This window comes from Actinia tenebrosa, unplaced genomic scaffold (assembly GCF_029948245.1).
Source record: "Actinia tenebrosa isolate PJP-AT-01 unplaced genomic scaffold, QUT_ActTen_1.0 utg5005__unscaffolded, whole genome shotgun sequence".
Taxonomy (NCBI): domain Eukaryota; kingdom Metazoa; phylum Cnidaria; class Anthozoa; order Actiniaria; family Actiniidae; genus Actinia; species Actinia tenebrosa.
Window position 1 is genome coordinate 40,230 of NW_028292614.1, and position 23,517 is coordinate 63,746.

Here is a 23,517-nt window from a genome sequence, read left to right on the forward strand (position 1 = left end):
AAATCACAATATCGCTGACATATGACAAAACACCACGTGTAGGGGAGGGGTGAACACTCGAAAATGCTCTTACTTCCGGTATCCTTATCTGCGCTCTATCACCCCACCAATACCCCCCCTCCCCCCATAGTCCAATAGTTGTCGCTGTTGTTGAAAACATGAAAATTTTATTGTTTTTCGATTTCACTTCTTAAAAATTCAAACGAAAATGGAATGAACGAAACGCCCACGGACTCAGGTGGTACACTGCCGTGATCAATGATATTAAATACATGGTAGAAAGTATTTTATATATGCAACATGCCGTTACGACCATCCTTGGGAACCCGGGGGTTATAAGATTCTGACCCCTAGGTTTCCGAGGATGCATCTCGAAGCTTATAAGGCAATTCACCATTTGAGCGCTAGCTGTCAAATCGTGTTGGATCATGTTACGGTCCCCAAGAATTTCATTTCTCTTCATTGAAGCTTTTCCTTTTGCTGTTTAAAAAGCTCAGAACTAAAGAATTCGAACTAATTTTTTTTTTAACGTCAGTCAATTTGAACTTCTTGGTGACCGTAACACAGTGTAACAGGATTTATACCCATGACCGCTAGCGCTGAAAATATATTAAGTACTAAATTGACCTTTATGATTTGGGCTTCCTGTGTATTTCTATGTAACCGTCCCTCATTAGGAATCTCTTGTTCATCACGCAGCTTCGAGGAAGAAAAACAAAATATTTCACAATCAAAACGGCCAAAAAACTACAAAAAATATAAGCTCCAACTTCGAGGTTATGTCCAACGAGAGGGACACTAATTCCATAAGTCCAGAAGAGGAAGCTCGAAACAACGAAATATCCGATATGCCTAGAGTAGCCGCTCCAGTTTTTGGGACGAACTGTCGTGCTTACTTGACTGTTGCAGTACTTGTTCTCATCAATCTGCTCAACTATATGGACAGGTTTACCATTGCAGGTAAGGTTAAATACCTAATTTACAAATCTTTTGGCTTATTACTTATCTATCTCAGAATTGGTTGGACCTGAAACCTTCCATAATTTAAGTTTACACGCCGTTCCCACGCAGTCGGGTGAAAACTGGGCTCAAATCCCCAACTTGTTATTCAAGGTCTTCAAAATTTCAAAAAGATTGTATAATTTATATGATTTATATGTAATGATAAGTATATAAAAACCCTATTTAAAAAAAGGTTTTTATAAACTATTTTGAAGCTTATTTAATTAAGAATAAATACAAATTCGTGGTGACAAGAATCCTACAAAACGACTGGTACTCCTGCCCACTTCCTGTTTTCAATAATATGACTTTTTTAGGTTAATTACTGTTATCCTGAAAATGAAATGAAGAAACAAGCACATGAAAATATGTTTTTACAATTGTTTGCATCCAAGCTTGAACACATGACACTAAAACATGTTCTAATTGGTCGCTGAAACATTTTGAAGTTGGTCAGAAAGTGCTCGTTTGGTGTGCAGCTATTTGAAATTAGAATGTTTTCTGAGATTTTAAAGAGCTGCAGGCCAAATGTGCACTTTCTAGTTGACTAACTTCCTACATTTCAGTGACCAATAATTGATAATTAATAATAATAATTATTAGAACATGTTTTAGTGTCATGTGTTCATGCTTAGATGTAAACAACTGTAAGATTATTTTTTAAATGTTGTTGATCTAATGCACCTATCAATGTCTTCCCCCAACGGGGGGAGCTGGGCATTCACTGGCTATTTGACATAAGAACCTTGCCCATTGACAGGGGCGGCCAGGCTTTTATTGACACAAGGGTCCCCCCATGGTAGGGTGTATTGACAATTTGGTCAGAGAAAGACTGGGAATGAGAGAGTTGGCCTAAGCAAAATTGTGAATTGACATGAAAGTCAGAGGTGAAAAAGCTAAGGAATTTCACTCTTATTCAACCTAAATACATGCAATTTGTTTTTTTGGGTTTTTTAGTTTTCTTTTAAAAAAGTTACAATAAGTTTCACTTTCAAATGTTGTGTCAATAAATAGCAGGAAAAAAAAGATGTCAGAAATTGTTAAACGTGTTGTATATTTCTATTTGCTTACAATTGCTGAAGAGATTAGTTAAACGTGTTGTATTCTTTTATTTACTCACAAAAGATGTTAAACATGACTTGTATTGCATGCTCTGTTTGGATTGCTGTTATTGCACAGATATCCACTCCTGAAGTCAGGCAATGATTTTCTGACTTGAAGCTCAATTTCTGTATTACCTTTCAGTTATTTTGCTTAGAAATATGAAGCTCTCTCCTGGTGTACTTTATATTATATCATGTATCTCTGCTCCTTGTGAGGGGCCTATTGTCATGCAATTTGATATATGGCTTTAAGAGGGACTCATTGACATTTTTTTTTCAAAGATGTCAATAGCCCTGGGTATGCCCAGGCTCCCCCCATTGGGGCAAGACATTGATAGGCGCATAACTGAAATAGAGTTGTTTAGTATTTCATTCATTCATACATTCAAGGGAGGGGTATTTGGTATCTACAAAATACTCCCACACCTCAACATATTTATAATTTAATGTCCTTTCCCATTGCAACAATTTCCCCAAAAAATCAAGATCAGCGATTTAGTTGATGAGACATGCTTACATTGTGAAGTAAGAAAATTCATAGAACCCAAAGAAAACCCTTGAATTATGAATTATATTACACTCATACTGCCAAGTCTCATTTTAAGGGAGGTAGGGTCAGATGACCTGTTACTGCAAGTCGTCAGTGGCATAGAGTATTTTGGCTTTTTTCCATTTATAGTAGTGTGCGTTATTCATTTCTTTCTTCAGGTATCCTTATTCAAATACAAAAATATTTCCACAAACAAGATGACAACTCTTTGACAGGACTGCTACAGACCTCCTTTATCTGTAGTTACATGATAGTTGCACCGGTTTTTGGTTACCTTGGTGACAGGCTTAAGAGGAAGTACTTGATGGCTGTTGGTGTATTGGTTTGGTCACTAGTCGTCTATTCCAGTACTCTTCTAAGTGACAATGTAAGTACAAGCCAACACCTGGCTGGCTCAGTAATGGTTGAGCATGAGACTTTCATGTGGGATATTGTGGGCTTAATCCCAGGCTGGACCAAAACTTAAGGTGTTGACACACAGGGTGCAACATTGCACACAACAGTACTGTTGCAGCTTGTCTACCCCAAACTTGTTGCATGCAACGCTGCATGCAACAAATCTGAAGTTGAATCACGCTCTACTCTCGCAACATTGCTCGCAACAAATTTCATCATGTGAGCATGGCCGCAACATTACCTGCAACATTTTGAAATTTCCAGCCAATCACCTTACACCAAATTTATAACTGCTGTGACCAAATATCTTAACATACAGTAGCAGGCTGACACAAGCAATGTTGCAAGATTTTGTTGCAATGTGTGTCACCTGATTCAAATTTGTTGCTTGCAATGTTGTGTGCAATGTTGTACCATATGTCAGCACCTTTAGAGTTTGAAATATCAAACTGAAGAATTAAAGTTTTGCCTTCATAAATTTTTCACCTACAAATTTATGGTTAATAAACGTTTGGATTTATTGACCATGTAAAATGTTAATATTGATTATTCTGAATTCTTCTTTTCTCATTACAGCATTTTTGGTGGTTTTTAGTTCTAAGAGGTGTAGTTGGTATTGGTGAAGCCAGTTATTCTACCATAGCACCAACAGTCATAGCAGATCTGTTTACAGGAGACATGAGGACAAGAATGCTTTCTATATTTTACTTTGCTATACCTGTTGGCAGGTAAATCCAAAAACTGCTCAAAAGTTTTTTCTACATTGTACATGTATATACTGATCAACCCTAACGCTAACCCTTGTTTAACATTTCTAGAATTGGTCAATATACAAATTATAGCCTTGAGAGTTATTTTACTTTACAGTCAAACCAGCTCATGCGTTCCTATAAAGGTTCAAAGATTCATTTTATCATTTGAAGTTTGATTTCCATCTTGTTTTGAATCTTGCATTAATAAAACAAACTTTGTAAATTCGAATTCTGGGCTTGGATTAAAAGTTTATTTAGTTCTTCACAGATTGGACGGTGCAAAGCTAAAATTATTTCTACAATTCTAACTACCATTTTAAAGTCATTTGTGTGGTGTAATGTTTTGTTCGAAAAGTTCTTTCGCAAATGAACGTTTTGATGTTTTAAAGTAAAGGTCTGGATTGAAATTTACAACATTCGTTTAATCAATGCAAGTTTCAAAGCAGTATGAAAATCAAACTTCCATTAAGCAACTGAATCTTTGAACCTTGATAGAAATGCATAAGCTGGTTTGAATGTGATAAAAGGACCAGTAGTTCCAGCTAACCTGCTCCTCCACCCAATTTGAATAGATATCTTTTCTTTATCTCTATCATATGGCACATGAATCGCCCAGCATTAAAAAGATGTTCCAATAGGCACTAAGTCCTTTTTGTTTATATCATTTTTCAGATATGTTGTTTGTCCACTGCAAGAAGATTTTCCACTTTTCTCCTTATCTTGTTAGATATTCATTTGCCAAACAACACTATTGTTTCCATAGTGCATAATTTTCTATTCTGCAAATATGGCCCACATATTTAAGACATTGTACATGGAAAAAGTCAGCTCTTTCTTGGTGTTGCAGGGCACACCTGAACCATGAAGACAGTGTAATGTTCAATAGTTGAGAAAAACTACAGTTTGGAGCTAATCAATACCCTGCAATACAAAGAACAGCAGCCCAGAATGCAATGCATCCTGCAACACCAAGAAAGACAGATGTTTTGTGAGTTAGTAATCACCTCCTTCCACCAATTGCTAAAGTATGATATACTTTTTATTCACAGTGGTCTTGGTTATATAGTGGGATCTGTAGTAGCAGCTGCATTTGATGAGTGGCAGTGGGGGTTAAGGGTAAGTTTTATTTCTTTCTCCATCTCCAGCCTTAAGCATCAAGAAATGAAAGATGGGTGGTACTACATGTACAGTTCAGTTCAATTCTCAGTTCCACCATCAAAATGTAGAGTTGTTTTGTTGTTTGTTTGTTCTCTCATTGAGGCAGTTTTCTGATGCTATTGATTGAATAAAAAATAACAATAATTTATATAAGTTATAGTATGACCGTAGAGTGATTAGTGATTAAATGTCCCTGAAAGCTGAGGGAGGTTTTGTTGAAGTCCAGATGCCGTAGGCGGAGGGATTCTAACTTAACCTCCCAAGGCTTGAGGGAACATTTAATCACTAATCACCATGCCAAAAGGTCATGCTTGTTTGTAACAATATGGTTACAGATCCCAAGGAGGGTAAACCAAAATATAGTCAACTTTGATTAATATAGTGAGTGGAATGAATGAATTTAAGAGTCTTGATTACCATGTACTGTCATGTACTCTAGAGAATCATGCATGAATCATCAATTGCACATGCAATTTCTTTATAATTATTGTTACTGTATATAATAGTGCTTAAGGTCTTTAGCATATTCTAGTAGTAAGAAAGTCATCATGTCTCAGTATAAGATTGATACTGGGTCAATGTTATGGTCCTAGTGATTATTTTATGAGGGAACTTGCCTGACAAATGGTGACAAGGGACATTTAGACAAATTGTTCCTCATAATTATATTCATTAGGGGCAATTTAGTGGAATCGTTCCTTATGTTTAAATTCATAAGAGTTTTTTAAACTAAATGTCCCTTCTCACTACTCATCCAGAGGGATGTTAGCGATTAAACGTCCCTCTGGAGACAACATGGATTCTGAGGTAATCATGGTATTACAATCGGTAATCGTGTACTTCATGACCAGCCGACACGTGTCGGTTGACTATCGCCTGACTGTTGGTTGATAGTTGCCTGACTATCGGCTGTATGTTGGCCAACACTTGACCGTCATTTCACCAACACTCCATTAATATTATCAAATCTTTAATATTTCATTGACTTATTATAAAAACGACTACTTGAATCTTTAAAATAATAACTTGAATTTGAAATTTAAAATAAAAGTTTTTAACGATTTTTAACCATCGACTTATTAAAATGAAGACTTGAATCCTTAAAACCAAAAATTGAATAAAAAGAATAAAAGTTTTTAATGATTTTTCCAGATTTTTCTTGAAACATGTTTTGTTAAAGTGATAAATAAAATGCTTCAAAAGAAAGTTCTTTATAAATACTTTAGAGGGTTTGCCGAACAAACAGTGAGTTGGTACAATTTAGATCCATCAATAAGATAACAGAAACCCCAAATCACGTAAAACTTTTCCCACAAACTTATTACTGCCCCATTATATTTTAATCCTGTTCTTTAAAAAATCATTATTACCGATTACTGTTCACGATTACTGTTCTTTAATAAATCATTGACACTTCACCAACACTTTACCGATAATTGGCCGACTGTTGGTCGTGCGTTGGCCATGCATCGACCGACAACAAAACCTGAAGAAGTAATAAAACTGTCGACCGTGTATTGGCCGATAGTCAGACAACACACGGCCTATAGCCAGCCAACGCTCAGCCAACTCACGGCCGATAGATGGCCGATAGACGGCCGATAGTCAGGCAACTGTCGACCAACAGTCGGGCGATAGTTTGACCGACACAAGTCGGCTGGTCATGGAGTACACGATTACCATTACAATCATCATCTTCATCATCATCATCATCTTTATCATCACCATAATAATAATAATAATAATAATAGTATTAATACATGAAATATTTACTGAAATCACTCATGACAACTGCTTCTAGTGCTGAAAATACAACAATTTTTCACTTTTTGAATTTTGGTTAACTCATGTGACCATTTGGTTTCCTACTCTTTTCTGATGATTTGAATACATGTCACATTACTACTTGAGGCCCTTCAAATGGTCACATGAGTTAACCAAAATTCAAAATGCAATGGATTGTTATTTTAGTGCTGCTAACAGCTGAATGATTTCAGTAGTAATAAAACGTTTACCCATATATAACTGGGTTTAGGAATTCTAATGATTTTGCTAAAAATGTGCTAATTAGCTGTATGCTGAACTAACAAAATTATAAGGGAAAATATGTGTGAAGAAATTTTAATTTTAAAATGTTATTTTTATTGCACTTTCTGTGAACTCTACATACATATTATACTAAATATTTTTTATAAATATATTTTTTCTAGAACATGCTTAACAAAAATGTATGACTTTTTTTATATGTACATTTGAAGCTTCCGAGTTCTAAGCTTGTGAGACAGACCTCTAACTGGTCAATAACCACTACAAACTTAATTGTTACAAGATTTTTTAAGTTTTATTCAACCAAAGGGTTTCATAAAGTACAAACCAGTGAATGTGATGATGCAGCTCACTGTGTTGCACAGTCACAATTTGACTCCATTTGTCAGCTTAGTAATTATAAGAAATAGCATTATCAAAAAATAAATAATCACAGCTAGGTTAATTTGATATAATTAAGCATTAAGTAAATTAGCATTAATTACCAAACTCATTAGAATTCCAAACCCCAGTTATGGGGAAAATGTATAGCAGAGCACTCATCAAATGGTCTGACACCAATCAAGTGCTCCACTAAGATAGTGCATATTAAATGAAGATCAGGGCTTTTCCTGAGTCAACTCATCATATGGTCCATTATAAATATTACTTTGTATACAATATTATAATCTCAGGGACATCGGCATTTAAGGCAGTTTTTATTAGATGGAAAACTTTGTACTGTTGAAGTCTGACTGGATTTTTTGATCATAAAAACCTTTATGATTATTTTGAAGCGAAAGAAGATATATAAAAAAAACTTTCTGTGTCCTTTAGGGCGCAGCCTGTTTTTATTTTTTATTTTGCATTGATTGTGCTTATGGTAAAACCCTGGTTCATCCAGGTGTTTTTCTGTGGGTTCTCAAGTTTTCTTTCCTCCAATTTATCAACTTCATTGGAAAGTTAGCACAATTTTCTTGCTCACAAAAGATCAATTAGGTTTTTGATTATTTATTTTGTTTCTTATTCTTATTTCAGATTACTCCAATGCTTGGTTCTGTTTGCTTTCTTTTATTGTTGTTTGTTGTTCATGAACCACCAAGAGGAGCGATAGAGAAGGGTGTCAATCCAAATCTAGTGTCTGCATCAAATGTTCATGTGAATACTAGTTACTGGCAGGATTTGAAGTATATTTTCCAAGTGTAAGTAGAAAAATAATAAGTGTACTTCATCTTTCATTTATTATTCATCCTTCCATTCACTACCCATCCATTGCTCCATCCATCCACCCACCTGCCAAGCAAGCTCTACCCACCCATCCACCTGAATGCTGGTCTTTTTTATCTGCAGTCCTTTCGATCTAGGTCATTTCCATCCACCCATGTACACATTTGACCCATGCATATATACATATACACATTCGCCCACCTATCCATTCCTCCATCCATCCATCCACCCACCTACCAAACAAGCTACCCATCCATCTTATTGTCTACAAACCAGGCCACCCTCTGATCTACAGATATCCATTCACCCACCATCCATGCTTTGCGCATCAAACTCATTATGCATCTGTCTTAAGCTTTTTTTGAAATATTTCCTGTCTGAACGTCGATTTTTCTCATTTTTTTGTCAAACCAAAATGACAGCTGTTCACTTATTAAAGAGTTTCTGCATCCATACTGATAAACAATAGACAGTCTGCACATCTGGGACGTAGTTCAGTATTTTTGTAATTTTTGTAGGAAAAAACAAAATGGAAATAGATAAAAATTGTTTTAACAAGCGAAGTGTTTGTAGGCTTTTGAATTGTGTGGGAATAAGGGTAACCAATCATCTTGCCCACGGAACAACTCGCCCACGCCAACTCGCCCACATATAAAATCATTGATCATGCATTTGCCTACTCGCCCATGCAAACCCGCCCACGTTTAGAATCACTTTAAGAAATATCTAACCGTATATTAAGACTATAAACTGAAGTAGTTTGTGATTTACAGTACCAACCTTACTTGACAGTTACTCAAAACTTCAAAACATGAACTTTTTATATGCCATAACTCACAAAACAACTTCTAAACGGGTACCTATAAACCAGTGCAAATATTTAGTAAGCTAACCAGTACAATTGAGTTTTATCTGCCATGAAAAATTGTTGGTGATAAATAATAGCTTAGATTGGGTTAGAGTTACTAAAATGACAAAGAGTCATTGAGATGATTTTTTCTGTTCTTTGAGGGAATTCTTTTAAAATGCCATCATTAACTCAGTAGTCAGTTGTTTGTCCGTCATAAGTTTGCACATGAAAATCTCAGTCAAATCTGATGGCCACTTTTTTGTGTTAAAATTGCCATAATCCATCTAAATCAGTTTTATCTGTACTGTACCATTCAAAACCTCAATTCCTTTCCTTCAGTCTTGTCTTTTCTACAATCAGTTTTTAAGATTTCTTTAGAGAACAAGCAGAGATTTTGACGAAACTTAAGCATGCAATTGTTTATTTTTTGCTACTCGCTATCTATCACAGGATAGATAGTGAGTACGTTAGCCAATCAGATTGCAGGATTCGTGATAGTATGCTAGTAGGTTTATGCTAGTATTACATACACATTCTTTGTTATTATGCTTCATTATTTTTTAGAAAGAGCTTCATTTGGCTTTGTGTAGGCTTCACCTGTGTGACATTCGTAACAGGAGCTCTGGCATTCTGGGCACCAAAGTTTCTGTTTTACGCATCACAAGTACAAGGAATGAAGGAAACAAAAGAAAAGTATGTAAAATAGTTATGATTATTTGCCTGAAACCCATCATGTAGATGTCTCTCACTTGGTCAAATCGAAGCTCACATTGCATCATAATTAGCATGTTAAAAATCCAAAGACCATAAATAAATTAGATTAAAATTTAAAAATCCTGCATTAGAATATATTAATTTGATTGCCAAAGATTAAACAAATGACCGTACAAGTAAATTCGGCTGCTTCAACAGCAAATTCAGTCCCACCAAAAATTAAATGTAATCACCAATAAAGCAAATTCAAAGACCACAATAAAAATACAATAAGCCATGAAATAAATGATGAGAATATTGACTGGATCGGCACCCCATAGTTTAATATTGACATCAATTTAGACCCCACTCCCCAATTTAATTATCAAGAAGAAGAGCCAACATTTAATACTACTCACATATTATCATGTAGAATTCAGGAATTGTGGCTGAGGTCTCCCCCAATGGGTGGAGTAAGCGTCTGGTCACATTGTCAGTGCTCACTTGCTATTCAGAATAGCATACCCAAACTCAGAATGTTTTATAACGTACTTTAAACTGAAACATACCAACAATCAATTACCAAGCATCTTCAGAACTAACTCACCCTTATGAAAGATTAATCTTGTTTTTCCTACTTTCCACAGAGTTAGCTTCACATTTGGCATCATAACATGCGTTGCTGGAATTGTTGGTGTATGGTTAGGAGCAGAAATTGCTCGCCGATGGAGATCTACCAACAAAAAAGCTGATGCCCTCGTGTGTGCTATAGGCCTGGTTGCCTGCACTCCATTTTTATACACAGCTCTTGTGCTAGCTCATACACATGTTTACATCGCATATGTAAGTATTGTACCACATTTATGTGATTTAAAAACAAACTGTACTACATGATGCAAGGGTAGTACAGAATGGCCAGTGGCTAACATTTAACCTGACCCTCCTTCCATCACAGGAAGCCCAAATTAGATAAAACTGAAAGGTAAAAATAATATCTGGGGAAAATTGACTTTCATTTTTTTAATTCCTATGTCGTCAATATATGTATAAATTATATAAAAAACTTGATTTTCCCCGTGATTTTCTTTTCTCAATACTTATTCTCTCAATGCTTGAGCAGCCTAAGATTATGATAACCTATATCTCATCCCAATTTCAATCAAAAATCAACCAAATTTGCTAGTATTATAGTAGTCTAGCTGTTCTTTAAAAGTAGCTATAGAGATAAGCTGCCATAGCAACAGCCTTGGTTCCAGGCCACCCCTACCTAATATTTCAAGTTTTTGAAATTTCTGCCTTTACAAGAGATGATTTTTTTGAATGAGGCTAGGTTGACATCGGTGTGCGACAAACGCCGACTGCAGACCAGATCAAAACAAAAAATCCAAATACATGAAATATATTTGAAAAAATTGTCTATAAATTCAAGAAGCATTAAATTTTAATGTCCAGGATCGCTGTCACTGACATGCTTTCAGCATAGTAAATTTGTTGTTAGTCATTAACATTATTGATGTACAGTGTCAATCGACCCGATATTGCAGTAATGTCAAATAACATGACACACAAATGTAATACAAAAACGGTAATGGAAAGAAAAAGATATAGGATGATATAATAATAATAATAATAATAATAATAATAATATTCAATACTTAAATACTTTGATTTTTGAGGAAAGTGGCTGAACCATTTGTGTTTTTTCCTTGTAGCTAGGATGATATATTTTTTGTGCAAGACTTTTTTTAACGTACACGATATACTACTTTACGCTTTTGCCTTACAAAATTATTTCATGTATTACAAATAGTTATCACAAATATAGTTAGTTCATGTATTTGGATTTTTTGTTTTGATCTGGTCTGTAGTTGGCAGTCTGCATTTGTTGCACACCGAGGTTGAAATATCTGTTATGGTCGTAGTCACAAATTTAGTCAAACCATTTTCTGCTCAAGTTATAAAATAAGAAAGCAATTGCTGAAAGGGTAAAATTGTTGCAATAGCAACCTCAGTTTATGCATGTTCCATATTTTGAATACAAGTATACTGCAAAGTTTGAATGGCATCCCTCAAAAACATACTGAAATATAATGAATACTGTATACTGATGTTGAAGGACACTGCGATTTGAGATTATGATGTCATCAACCTCCTAATTAGCATAGGATTTAACATTTGAATATCTCTCGAACCAAAAATGCTAACAAGGAATGAAAAACACCAGGTTTTCTTCTTTAATTGTAAAGTACTTTAAAGTGCCTATATCCACCTAACTTGACATTTTCAGTATTGATTCTACATAAAGTGAATTTTTCAATGGTAAAATATTTTTATATGATTAGAGTGATGCATATCGTGAAGATACAGTATTAACGTTTATACTTCCAATATGCTAATGAGCTTGATGTCATTATAGGAATTTGAGTTTATTTGTCATAATTTGTAAATTGAAGCACTGATTAGTATATATGATAACAAAAAATTTGCAATTATACCCTTTCTATAAACCCTTTGTAAGACGATGTATTATACAGGATGTTTTACTGCCCTAGAAAAGTTGTGTATATTTTAATCATGCTTATGATGATATCAAACTCATTGACATAGTAATTATTGGAAGTATAAATCTTAATATCTTCAAGATGCATCACTCAAATTGTTTAAATAAATTTTTCCATTCAAATATTCACTTCATGTAGAATCAATACTGAAAATATTGAGTTAGGCACTTAAGCACTTTAACATTAAAACATTTAAATTGGAGACATTAAATTTTCATCAAAGCTGCACTTTAAAGATTTCTTTATATAAACTATGTTTATTCAGCTTTCAGAAAATGAGTATTTTGTTTGGTATGTTATACTTACTATAAACTAAGTGAAGGTGTTATTTAAGTCCATGCACATGTACACTAAGCTTATACTTGATCATAACTAACATAACCTAATTTAATATAGAGCATATTACATGGGCGCGCGGAGATACCAATTTTATCCAATAATAAATAGAGAATAATACATGGTCACACGGAGATATGGAAATTATCTTCAAGTGTTCAATTGATATTCGCTGCGCTCACTCGTGAGATATCTAAATTTAACGCGAGAAGATAATAAAAATTCGTATCTCCAAGCTGGCCATGTAATGTTCTGTTTATTATATAGGATATCGATGAAACTTAAATAAAACAAAAGCTCAAAGCCGATTCAACAGCGATATTTTCACGTGTGAAAGATATGGTATCTTCCACTGGTGAAAGATATCAAGTTTTTGACACTAGAGAAAACCTAGTATTTCATTGATGTCTAAAGTTATATAATAATAGACATTATTACAGTATACCTCAATGTCAAATACCCTTGTCTGCATTAGCCCAGGCTAATAATTATTCAATATAATTCAGCTTGTATTCCATTACAGACAGCTATTTTCATTGGAGAAGTTCTGCTGTGCATGAACTGGGCACCAGTAGGAGATATGGTTTTGGTAAGCTGTAACATAATACCTTAATTTAACTTTGACATGACCAACCAACCATATACCTGTCAGGCAAGCAGGTGTTACTATAAACTAAGCAACGCAGTAATGAGTAAACCAAGTAACCAGATAACAAGTAACATGATTTTTTTTCATTTGTTGAAAAAGCTGATTAAGGCTTAATAATCATAAAACATTTACTTAAGGATACTTACAAATAAAGCAATTCCCCATGGATTTAAGAAATTCAAGATGGTGGACAAGAAGCCACAGAATTAGCCCAGATTTTCATCAGCAACTTCAGCTTAATTATTTTACACATTGGTCAAGAATTCTTACATGATTTTCTCTCACTGTTTACAGTTATGTTGCCTATGGCTGTATTAAGGTGGCTGACTACTTTTGAACATTCGATTTGAGCCCTTGATGTGCGCAAGCTTCAGATTTGGAATCAGCATTGAATTTCAATTCGGAAAATCGAAGTTTAAATCCTTTTCCTAAAGTAGGCAGTTACCTTAAAGATAAACAGTTGTGAGACACAAATGGCAGAAGGAATTTGTGTAAAAAGCTAAACTACTACAACCAGCAGGAGCCCATCCATAATATTATTGGCACTGTATTTTCTCAAATCAAAACGTATAAAACACAACAGAAAATACACATTATAATTAATTATTATTTATTATTATTTATTTCAAATTTTTCAATATAAAACATGTCATGTTTCCTCGTTTTCCGGTTACTCGGTTTACTCTTGTTACTGTGTTACCTGTCTTAGTAACACCCCACTGCAAACTTCACTTTGCCTTGTCAGCAAATGGCCACCATTAACTAATTGCATTGGTAGAGAACCAATAATCAGCCAGCAGTTAGACAAGTGTCAATCAACACATTTATTAACTGATCACATAATTATACCGTATATTCATTACCTCTGAAAAGGTGAAAATCACATGCCAATCTATTCATCAACTTCTTTCTCTATTTCTTTTTTTAGTACATTATAGTTTCTTCTCGTCGATCCAGTGCTGAAGCAGTGCAGATATTGGTGTCTCACTTATTTGGTGACGCAGGAAGTCCATGGCTTATTGGACAGGTAAATGACCTTGCAAAATATTGACTTATGGCTTAGTGATTGCTTTTCAAATAGACAGACACCTTTAGCTTGGGTTTAGCGTTTTCTCTTAGTAGAGTATTATGATGTTTTTGTTTCAAAATGGTTACACATGAGAAGACACACATATGTGAATATAGATACTCATGAACTCAAACAAAGAAATTATCTTATTCTCAAGATAATGACAAATTGTTTCACTGTTCAAAACGAATTTCATGTTTCATATGAAATGTTTAACTTTGCTCTATTTTATCCCAGATTTCTGATGCAATAAGAGGTAATAACTCTTCGGTGGCTGATCGCCAAACAAGCATGGAATATTCATTATTAATCACCACATTTATTTGTGTCCTTGGGGGGTTGGCCTTCATCTTATGTGCATTTTACCTGGAAAAAGATCATAACGAAGCGGACAAGTCAAACCAAACTGATGACACAACCTCACTTATGAACTCTGTATCTGGAGATCAAAATGAAGATGATGACGAATTGATTGATGATGATGATGAACTGCTTATAAGGGATCCAAGTGTATCAACTATCTCTAGCGATGAACATCTTACTATTCCCGTACATGTACACAATAATGTTTCTAAACCAGATGTAGTGCCAGATAATGTACCCCAGCTAGTCTAGATATTTCATAGGCTTTTTTCTGAGTTTGATAAATGTGATGCATTCTGGTGTAGGTTGGGTACAAAAAGCATCATACAAGGCATGATGAAAAAGGATAATTTTGTTCCCAAGATGGCTCCAGAATGCATCATGTTTGCTATGTCAGTGTATTTCTAAGCTGATAACAAGGTATACGACCCAAGACTGGTCTTACAAGTCCCGGCTTAAGTATACACCTATATTGAAATAAGTCATTAGAGCCAAAGGATATTACCAATAGCTCATTCCAAGATAGAAAAGAATGTTATGGGCATCAAACTAAACATGAATTATCTAGGCCTTTGTCTGGATATCTCAACACTAACTTGTGTTCTTGATGAAAATAATAATAAAAAAAGTCATTTCTGCCATTTCCTGTTATGTAATATTTCCGTCGGCTTTGACAACCTTTCTTTAAATAGGTGTATACAGCAGTTTATATGTTATCAGCCAATAAATTACTAATATAAGATACTAAATTCACAACCTGTCCAGTCAAGAACCAGTTTTCCTTAATAGGAACTCTTGGTGTCATTATGCAAAACTAAGAGCTTACTGTACATGATAAGGTCCTCCTCATTACATTGTTTTTATTATAAAGAATACTTATAAGGATGAGAGCTTTGGTATAAAATTATATGAAGTGCTCATCCTCATTAGTATTATTTTATAAGATATATATAAGAAATATAACACTTTCAGCTACATGTACAGTATGCCTTGTGTTCCTAAGCTTGCATCTCTTGTGCTCTGCAGCTCCCAGCGTGTTTATATTTCTTTATAAGAACACTAATAAAGAGGACTTTATCAGGTTTAAAGGTCCATGCACATGACCTGTGTGATTGCTCCAATTAGTTCAAAGGCTCATTTAATTATTCATGCATTTTTGAATTAAGATTTAAGGATGAAAATTAACTTGAAAGTTATGAGGAAAGTTGTATATAAGAAACAAATTGAAGTGATATCTATTTCATGTGGTCAAAACATTTATGATCAAAAGTTATGCACAAAAAGTCAACAATAATTGAAATGAAAATCAATAGAATTTCAAATAATATATAGAAATAATTATAATAATTGACTTTATGTTAGAGAGCATGACACATGACAGTTGCAACACCTTCTACTCAGATTCATTATCTTAAGTGCTGGTCTGGCCGGCAGCTTGAACCCATGCCCTACTGCACAATATGCTGATGCCAAACTTACTTAGCCAACCAGGATGTGACCAAAATATGAGTTAGTTTCATTACATTCTGGCAACTTTGTCCCCTTCAACTAAACAGTAGACTGTTGTTGAATGCATAAAATAATGCTGTAATTTCTTACAGTGAGACCAGGGACACTTAGACTGTGAGAAGCAACCAAATTGTAGAATAAAAACAATACATTCCAACTTTGGGCAAAGGAGCCAATCAGGAAGCAGCAGAGAACAATAGCCTTTCAACATTTTTTTATTCCCAGGAGAAAATGACAATGGCTATCCATAGTTATTTACATGTAACATCAGGGTCAAATTCTCATGCAGTCTAGGTTATTGATTGGATCCATTACCCAAAGTTGGTAATTGGTTCTCTTGTCTAAGTGGCCCTTACCTTCAATATGCTTTCTTGTATAAAGGCTAAATCTTTGATCAAAATGTTTTTATTATTTTTTTACTTAATTTGAAATTTAAGTTTGCATTTTTTCTCTTTCATTTGGTTCTGTTGTTTTTCTAAATGCCTTACATATAATTTCACAAGCAAAAATGCTCATTCAACTATCTAAAATAAAATATTAAATGTACAATGGCATGTGAATGCAATCACTTCTCATGAAAAGAACAAATCATATTAAACAATAGCGCAGCGCACTGATTCTAAAAATAGCTTAAAGATTCAGACAAACATTGCATTCTGTTTAACCACTATGAGAATCATACTAACCGATTTTATTATTTTTACTTAAAGTTACAATAATAACCCATGTAAACTAAGATCAACTGCGATGGGCTGTCAAAATTATCTGCTGAAAGTAAACTTGTAAGATTGTTTGTCCAAATTTCGCCTTTGTCTTCGTTTTTATGACGTCACGGCTGCGCTGCGCTATTGTTTTTTATCATGGTCCACTGAGGAGGAAATGATAAATAGGGGGTCATATAGCCCCCATTTTTGTTAACACTAACAAACCCAGTGCCCCTTCAATGCTAACCCTTACATGAATGGGTATGATAGCTGAAAGAATACTTTAGCTTTGCTGTAATGTTTTCCCCATTCTCTAGAGTATCATTTCTTTGTTTAACCGCTGAGCTTGAGAAAACACATAAATATGGAAACAATTCAAGCAATAATTATTTCAATAAGGGTCGGGGGTCGGAAAATGCTTTGGTAACTGAGCAAAATTCTCCAGCTTACACTAGTATACTATTAATAGCTGGTAAAATGTTCACTTGATCCCCAGGACTCTTTGGAAGTTGATTATAATGCCCTATTATTTCAAAACTTAATGAAGGCTCTCAGTGGCCTGAAATGGGAAAACATTACACAAAGCTACTAATTTATAAAGTGGTCTATTCTTTGACACTAGCAAATTGCTAGGATAAGGGGAATGGCAATGTTCCTGATATCTCAATAAGGTTGCTAATAAGCCCCAGTTTCAAGTAGGACAAATTTTATCTTTCATGTTGGCAAACTTAGTTCTTGAACCAGTTCTTGAATTGTCCTTGTAATAAGAAGAATATTTTTTGGTTCTGAGAGTCTGTGATATCCATCTTTTACCAATATTACATTCACATCCTTACTCTGCACTCCTTTAGCAACATCAAGAGAAACTTTGTAAGGAACCTCTTCATCTTTCATGCCATGAATCAATCTGATTGGGCAGTGTACGGGTGTGGAGTCACCCAATACGTGTCGACGAGCATCTTGTATCATATCCCACGTTAGAATATATGGGTTTTCACTATATGGAGTAGGCAACAGCCATTCCCCAGTAGTTTTGATTTCTTCTTTAGTTTCTTCAGGTAGGCTGTCAAATCTCCTACTCAAAAAATCAACTGCTGTTGCTATGCCAACCAAGCCTTGAATTCTATGTGGTATCTTCATGGCAACAAGGAACATAATCCAGCCACCTAGACTGGACCCCACGAGAATTTGGGGCCCTTATGAAATAAAAAAAGATAAAGAAGGCAATTGCTGGAGAAAGCTGTGAAAATTCTGCAAAATATATATTTGCAAAGTATTTTTAAATTCTGTAATCATGGTGAAAGACTGACTACTTTTGCACATTCAATTTGAGCCCATGGTATGTTAGCCTCCTTTGCAGCCGTTCTTAGGGACGTCACGCAACGTGGGGAGGGAAACTGGGCTAATGGTATGTGTGCACACAAAAACTGCTCAAAATCGCTGCCGAACAATCAAAATTTTATTGCAGAACCTTAAATGTTTTGAACTTCAACAGGGCAAAACCCCTAATTTTTGCACAGGACTCATTCCTTTTTTATTATTATTTTCTAAAACAATACATAGGTAAAAAGCAATTTTGTGTCAGAGTTTGAGAAAAATGTTTTACAGCCGTATTCTAGAATTCATAGAAAAAGTATAAGTATTTTGTTGTTATCATTAAATTTTAATTACAATTTTCAGTTCATTATGTGAAGAAAGAAATAGAAAATAAATAAAGAAATAGTCTTTGACTGTTTCACCCTCGCAATATTGAAGTTTTTCAGCTAGCTTATTTGCTTACCTTTTACCACATGAAGCAAACTAAGGACATCTTCCTTCCTTGATCCTATCGTGCATTCCTCTGGCTTACCACTCGACAAACCCATCCCTCGATGATCAAACCTAGTATAAGCTCGCCCAGTAGCCTGACAGAATTTCTCTAAAGCTAAAGCCTTGGTTCCATTCATGTTGGACATCAAACCCGGTAAAAATATCACACCAGGCAAGCTACCAGGGCTGTGATAGTATTCAATATATTTATCTTTACCTAGGTTTAGTCTCTGAGCCATTATTTGTGGCCTGTTACTGAGCAAACGGATTGAATAGTTGAAGAAATCAAGTGAGATTTTTTGATTTTTCTTCAAAACCATTCCCATGTTTTTTGATTGTGAGCCGAACCTTTAGCCTAAGGCAGGGCAGCGGTTGTGACCACAGGCAGCCCGATAGAGCCCGATATAATAAATTGATGGTACTAGGGATAATGCATTTTGTAGGAGAAAGAAAGGGGTAAACTTTTTAGCCCCCCTGTCTTCTGACTTTATAAAATGTGACCCTTCTTGAAATTTGTTCCTCCCCTTTATTTTATTGCATGAAATATTTGATGACACCCCTTTTTGACTGAGTGAGAAGTTCAATCCCTCCCCTGGATTCCTTCGGCCCACTTCCCTCCTAAAAAGTGAATATTCCCCGCTTATTATCTTTAATCTTTATTCATTGTAGAAGAGTGAATTTAAACAAACTGTTTGTAGACACCAATTCCATTGTTTTCTTTTGTTTTACTTTGACTGTTAGTGACTAAAAAATTACAACTTTCAGTTTCATTAGCCAAGTTACTGATCACTCTAAATTAGGCAAAATCAATTTGAACACACGAGTAAACGGCTATTTCATTCGTAACCCGCGATTCGCACGACCGTTCCTTGGTACGTATTTACTAAACAGTTATCTAAACTATAGATAAATTATCTAAACTATTTGACAGTTTGACTAAATGCACTCTAATTTTTTTCTTTAAAAAGGTGAACGAATAAAAAGAGAGAGATAACGGAAATGAAATTGGAACAGAAAAAAAGAAAGAAGAAAGAAAGAATACAAGGAATAAGGAAAACGTAACGAGTAAGATGGCATTGAAATCGAAGAACAAAAACATTGTATTTTTATGCTCAGAACGAACTCTTCTACTTCATAGACTAATATTTGACGATCTTTCAAATTACGATATTTTTAGGTAGAAAACTCATTAATATTTAAAACTTAGATCGAATTTTACATGGCAACCGTCGTTAGGCACTATGACGAATGTTATTTTCGATCAACGAATTCATTAACGCATTCAGAACTCAAACCTTTCGCTCAGATATAACGCCTTCAAAATTTTCTAAGCTTTTGGGTAAGTTATGATACAGTTTCTATAAAAAAAAATACAGGAATCTTATCCGTGAAATTTTTATTTGGAGGAAGTCTATAGTTCGTAACTGAGCTTAGCTGGAAACTTATTTTTAATTTCTTTTGCAGTCCAAGTTGAGAGAAACTTTCCATTTAGACTTCAACATGAAAGACATTGTTCTCGGAGAAGACTGGCTTATTACTCTCTCAGTTCTGTACGGTGTTGGAGCTATTGCTTCTATCTGGGCAACTCTATTTTCTCCGACTCTTCTAGACTGGTGGGATACTCCCGGCGGTTTGAAGAAGAAGGATCAACGAGACTGGGCGACTATTTTTCTGGTTCTTCTCCTAGTTCAACCAGTAACATTCGCTGGATCTGCGATTGGAATGTGGTGGATTGGCCCTCTGGTCTACATCCCACCGATTCATCTTGTTCTAACAGTCGTGGCTTTTCTGGCTATCGATTTTTTTCGCCCGGATACCGACCTTTCCAGTAAATATAAATACAATGTTTTGATGTGAGAGTTCCACGAAGCCGTGAAACTGGCTTATTTACATTAATCAATAATGCACCTGTTATGGCACAGACTTATTTGCATGTCCAACTCACCATCGCATAAATTATTATTATTATGCACGTAAAATTAATTTAAAAAATGAAAACTCCATATAAGTTTTCTAAATATTTAAAAGTCGTTGAAAAGTTTCAATACTTTCTTATATCACCGGCTTTTTGTGCCTTTGAAATCGTCACAGAACATTCGCGAGAACTTTCAATGGGACTTCGCATGTTTTTTATTTTTGTTATTATTTTTTCTTCTATGCATTAAACTGATTTTGTTGAGTGGATACCTGGCTGTCAAAGAAACTGCAGCTTCACAAAAGTATACAATAGATTTTAATTTTAGATAAGTACTGTTTAACAAACGCGACTAGCAAGATATCAGGTTGAGCACGAGGCATAGCCAAGTGGTTTTAGACCTGATAAAACACGATTTTCGAGTTCATTAATGGAATCAACTTCAAAAAACATGAATAATTCACAAACCTTTGGTCACACGTCGCGAACATACAGTCAATTCAAAAAACGTTGTCGTCGACCGGTTCAAGCCTACGCGACTGGACCGAAAGGAATATGGGTAAAAATCACTGGAGCGGTTTAACTATTCGTTATAAATAAATTGTTCCCGCTAGTAATAAGATAATAATGGCAAGAAACAATCCATCAAATGCATGTCTTTGGGTTTAAGGAAGCAAAAACAAAGTACTTATGATTCAGTTCACAATTTCGAATATATGAAGGCATTTAAAAAACGTCTCCTTCAACACTTCCCGCTTGCCTTACCTTGCTTACCTTGAAGGTTCGTGCTGTAAACCAGGCATAACTAGTCAGATAAAATTATGGAGTCAACTCGGCTTTAATGATTGCTACCCAGAGTTTCTTTCGGTCCAGTCGCGTAGGCTTGAGTTGGTCGACGACAACATTGACTGTATACAGTTTTATATACATACATACACTGCCATGCGCTGTGCATGGGGTTTGTACACGCACCAAGCGCAGTGACTCCCAAAAAGCTCCACAATTTGACTGAAGACAGCATCCCAAACTCAAGAAAGTGACACTAGCAACGAGATTTGTTGCCTAGTAAAGTTATCCTCATTAGTATTTTTCATATGAAGAATACTAATAAGGATAAGAACATTATATTGAACGTTCCCATCGTCATTAGGCTATAGAGGTCCATGCACGTGACTTGAGGGTCTTTCCAATATTGGATGGAAGACTGCATGAATTATATCATGAGTTTTTGACATATAAAACCCATTACCACCGTATAAGATAAACTACTCTATCAAAACAAAGAGCGCGTGCATCAATTATGACCTTGCAAAAAGCGTGCGCGATTACTTTCTATTAGTCACTAAAAAAATAAAATCGGCAAAAAATGATTTTTTCAATTAATTTGAGGTCAAGATAATGTCTTCTAAAATAAAAAAATATTTAAACAATCGACAAAATATGCCCTTTAATGATCGATCCGTGGGACAATGGCCAGTTTGAATATGCTTATCTGAGTCATTAATTATAAAATAACTGTTGAGCCAGGTTTTCACTACGACGCAAGCATAAGCCAAACACAAGCACATGTATGGCCTTATTTCATCATGAAAACTGTTGAACGCAAGCATAAGCACAAGCATAATCACAAGCACAAGAATCAATGTTTTTCCTTTTTGTTGTGCTTGCGCTCGAGCTTGAATGCAAAAGCAACGGTGGTAAATGATTAATACATGTCATGTGACCAATCACAACAGCACAGGAGAGGCAGTAGCGTCATTCCTATCCAAAATAACGGTTATTCTATTTTACAAGAGAAATAAAACATTTGCTTGCTGTGCTGTAAGGAGTTGGCCCTCGCGTGCTTTAAAACTGCTCACAGCACGCGCGGAATTATTTCTAAATAGCCGCATATTTGAGAAATGTACCTGTCTACCTTTCTTAGAGGGTGCCTATTGGGTTAGTAGTTAACTGACAATTGGCCAAAAGAGCAGTTTTAAACTGACAATTAACCGTCTTTAATCCGATAAGGGAAAGAGGGAATACTAAACAAATACCGTTTTCAACTGATTCTGTCACAGGCAGCCCAAACAAGGTTCCTGTGTATGGTTTATAAGGGAATGTATGGGAGTTATGATAAAGTTACGAAAATAAAATGTTTCACTCAACGATTTGCTTCAAAACTTGTTGCAGTCGTTGCTTTTACTTTGTTCAGTCTTCTGGCAACGTTTCAGCGCGATTTGAGGCCGTTTAGTGGGTTTTTTCAAAATCCGCTCTTCTCTACCTAAATAATGGGAAGGCTGCAGGAGACTTAGCACCCGATATCGACTACATCACGCTAGAAAATCCAAAACAAATCTGTCTCTCTTTCCTTGAACCGCAAAAAAAATGCAACATGTCAAAGAACGATAATTTCTCTATCATAACATGTATCTGAATGCCACCACGCCAAATATTTCCAGAAAAATCCTGGCTTAAAGTCGAATATTTGATTTCTTCTACAGCGTGTGATCGATGGTGTTCAAACGGCCGTTGTAAAGCGTGAGCGGGTCACGTTACATACTGCATTCTGATTGGCAACAAACCCAAGTCTGTCGGGGAAGGGGAATTTGTTTCGAGCTTGGTATCACGTTCGACCAATCAGAATGCAGTATGTATGGGCTGCCTGTGATTCTGTTTAATGTAATTGGTATTAGAACTTTTTATCAAGACTGGATGAAAAAGGGGGAGAGTAGGAGGTGGAAGAAAAATAGACTGATCCTCAAAACGTCTTTATATGTAGTATTCAGTGCAAAGTAATAATAATAATGATAATAATAATGATGATTTGATGATTATGATGATAATAATAATAAGAATAACTTTAC

The 23,517-nt window shown here is 35.2% G+C and overlaps 2 protein-coding genes and 2 long non-coding RNA genes across 4 annotated transcripts; 2 read left to right on the forward strand and 2 right to left on the reverse strand.

The window, feature by feature from the left end:
* The first annotated feature begins 592 nt into the window (after positions 1 to 592).
* Positions 593 to 15,835, forward strand: LOC116303551 (protein spinster homolog 3). The gene is made up of 10 exons (XM_031713109.2): positions 593 to 960; positions 2,814 to 3,022; positions 3,628 to 3,779; positions 4,853 to 4,919; positions 8,025 to 8,188; positions 9,628 to 9,756; positions 10,404 to 10,599; positions 13,177 to 13,242; positions 14,231 to 14,329; positions 14,609 to 15,835. The coding sequence occupies exons 1-10, from the start codon at positions 780 to 782 to the stop codon at positions 14,984 to 14,986; spliced, it is 1,641 nt and encodes a 546-aa protein (XP_031568969.1). The 5' UTR covers positions 593 to 779; the 3' UTR covers positions 14,987 to 15,835.
* LOC116303552 (uncharacterized) lies at positions 3,777 to 13,224 on the reverse strand. The gene is made up of 3 exons (XR_004197973.2): positions 13,099 to 13,224; positions 10,176 to 10,314; positions 3,777 to 5,077 (listed from the first exon to the last, which is right to left on the reverse strand). It is a non-coding gene; the product is annotated as an uncharacterized LOC116303552 (long non-coding RNA).
* LOC116303550 (palmitoyl-protein thioesterase ABHD10, mitochondrial-like) lies at positions 14,671 to 19,104 on the reverse strand. Its single transcript, XM_031713108.2, has 2 exons — positions 18,728 to 19,104; positions 14,671 to 18,143 (listed from the first exon to the last, which is right to left on the reverse strand). Exons 1-2 carry the CDS (start codon positions 19,080 to 19,082, stop codon positions 17,662 to 17,664), a joined length of 837 nt encoding a protein of 278 aa, XP_031568968.1. The 5' UTR covers positions 19,083 to 19,104; the 3' UTR covers positions 14,671 to 17,661.
* An 889-nt stretch (positions 19,105 to 19,993) lies between these two features.
* Positions 19,994 to 22,833, forward strand: LOC148904247 (uncharacterized). Its single transcript, XR_016118976.1, has 2 exons — positions 19,994 to 20,095; positions 20,221 to 22,833. It is a non-coding gene; the product is annotated as an uncharacterized LOC148904247 (long non-coding RNA).
* Positions 22,834 to 23,517: the final 684 nt, after the last annotated feature.

What these genes read in the sequence shown, in the direction of transcription:
- LOC116303550 (XM_031713108.2), bottom strand. Translation starts at nt 19,082, where the DNA reads ATGGGAATGGTTTTGAAGAAAAATCAAAAAATCTCACTTGATTTCTTC. An exon ending in TTTGCTTCATGTGGTAAAAG is followed by an intron (nt 18,144 to 18,727) that starts GTAAGCAAATAA and finishes TTATTTCATAAG; the next exon opens with GGCCCCAAATTCTCGTGGGG.
- LOC116303551 (XM_031713109.2), top strand. Translation starts at nt 780, where the DNA reads ATGTCCAACGAGAGGGACACTAATTCCATAAGTCCAGAAGAGGAAGCT. An exon ending in TTGAAGTATATTTTCCAAGT is followed by an intron (nt 8,189 to 9,627) that starts GTAAGTAGAAAA and finishes ATTATTTTTTAG; the next exon opens with AAAGAGCTTCATTTGGCTTT. An exon ending in CACATGTTTACATCGCATAT is followed by an intron (nt 10,600 to 13,176) that starts GTAAGTATTGTA and finishes ATTCCATTACAG; the next exon opens with ACAGCTATTTTCATTGGAGA.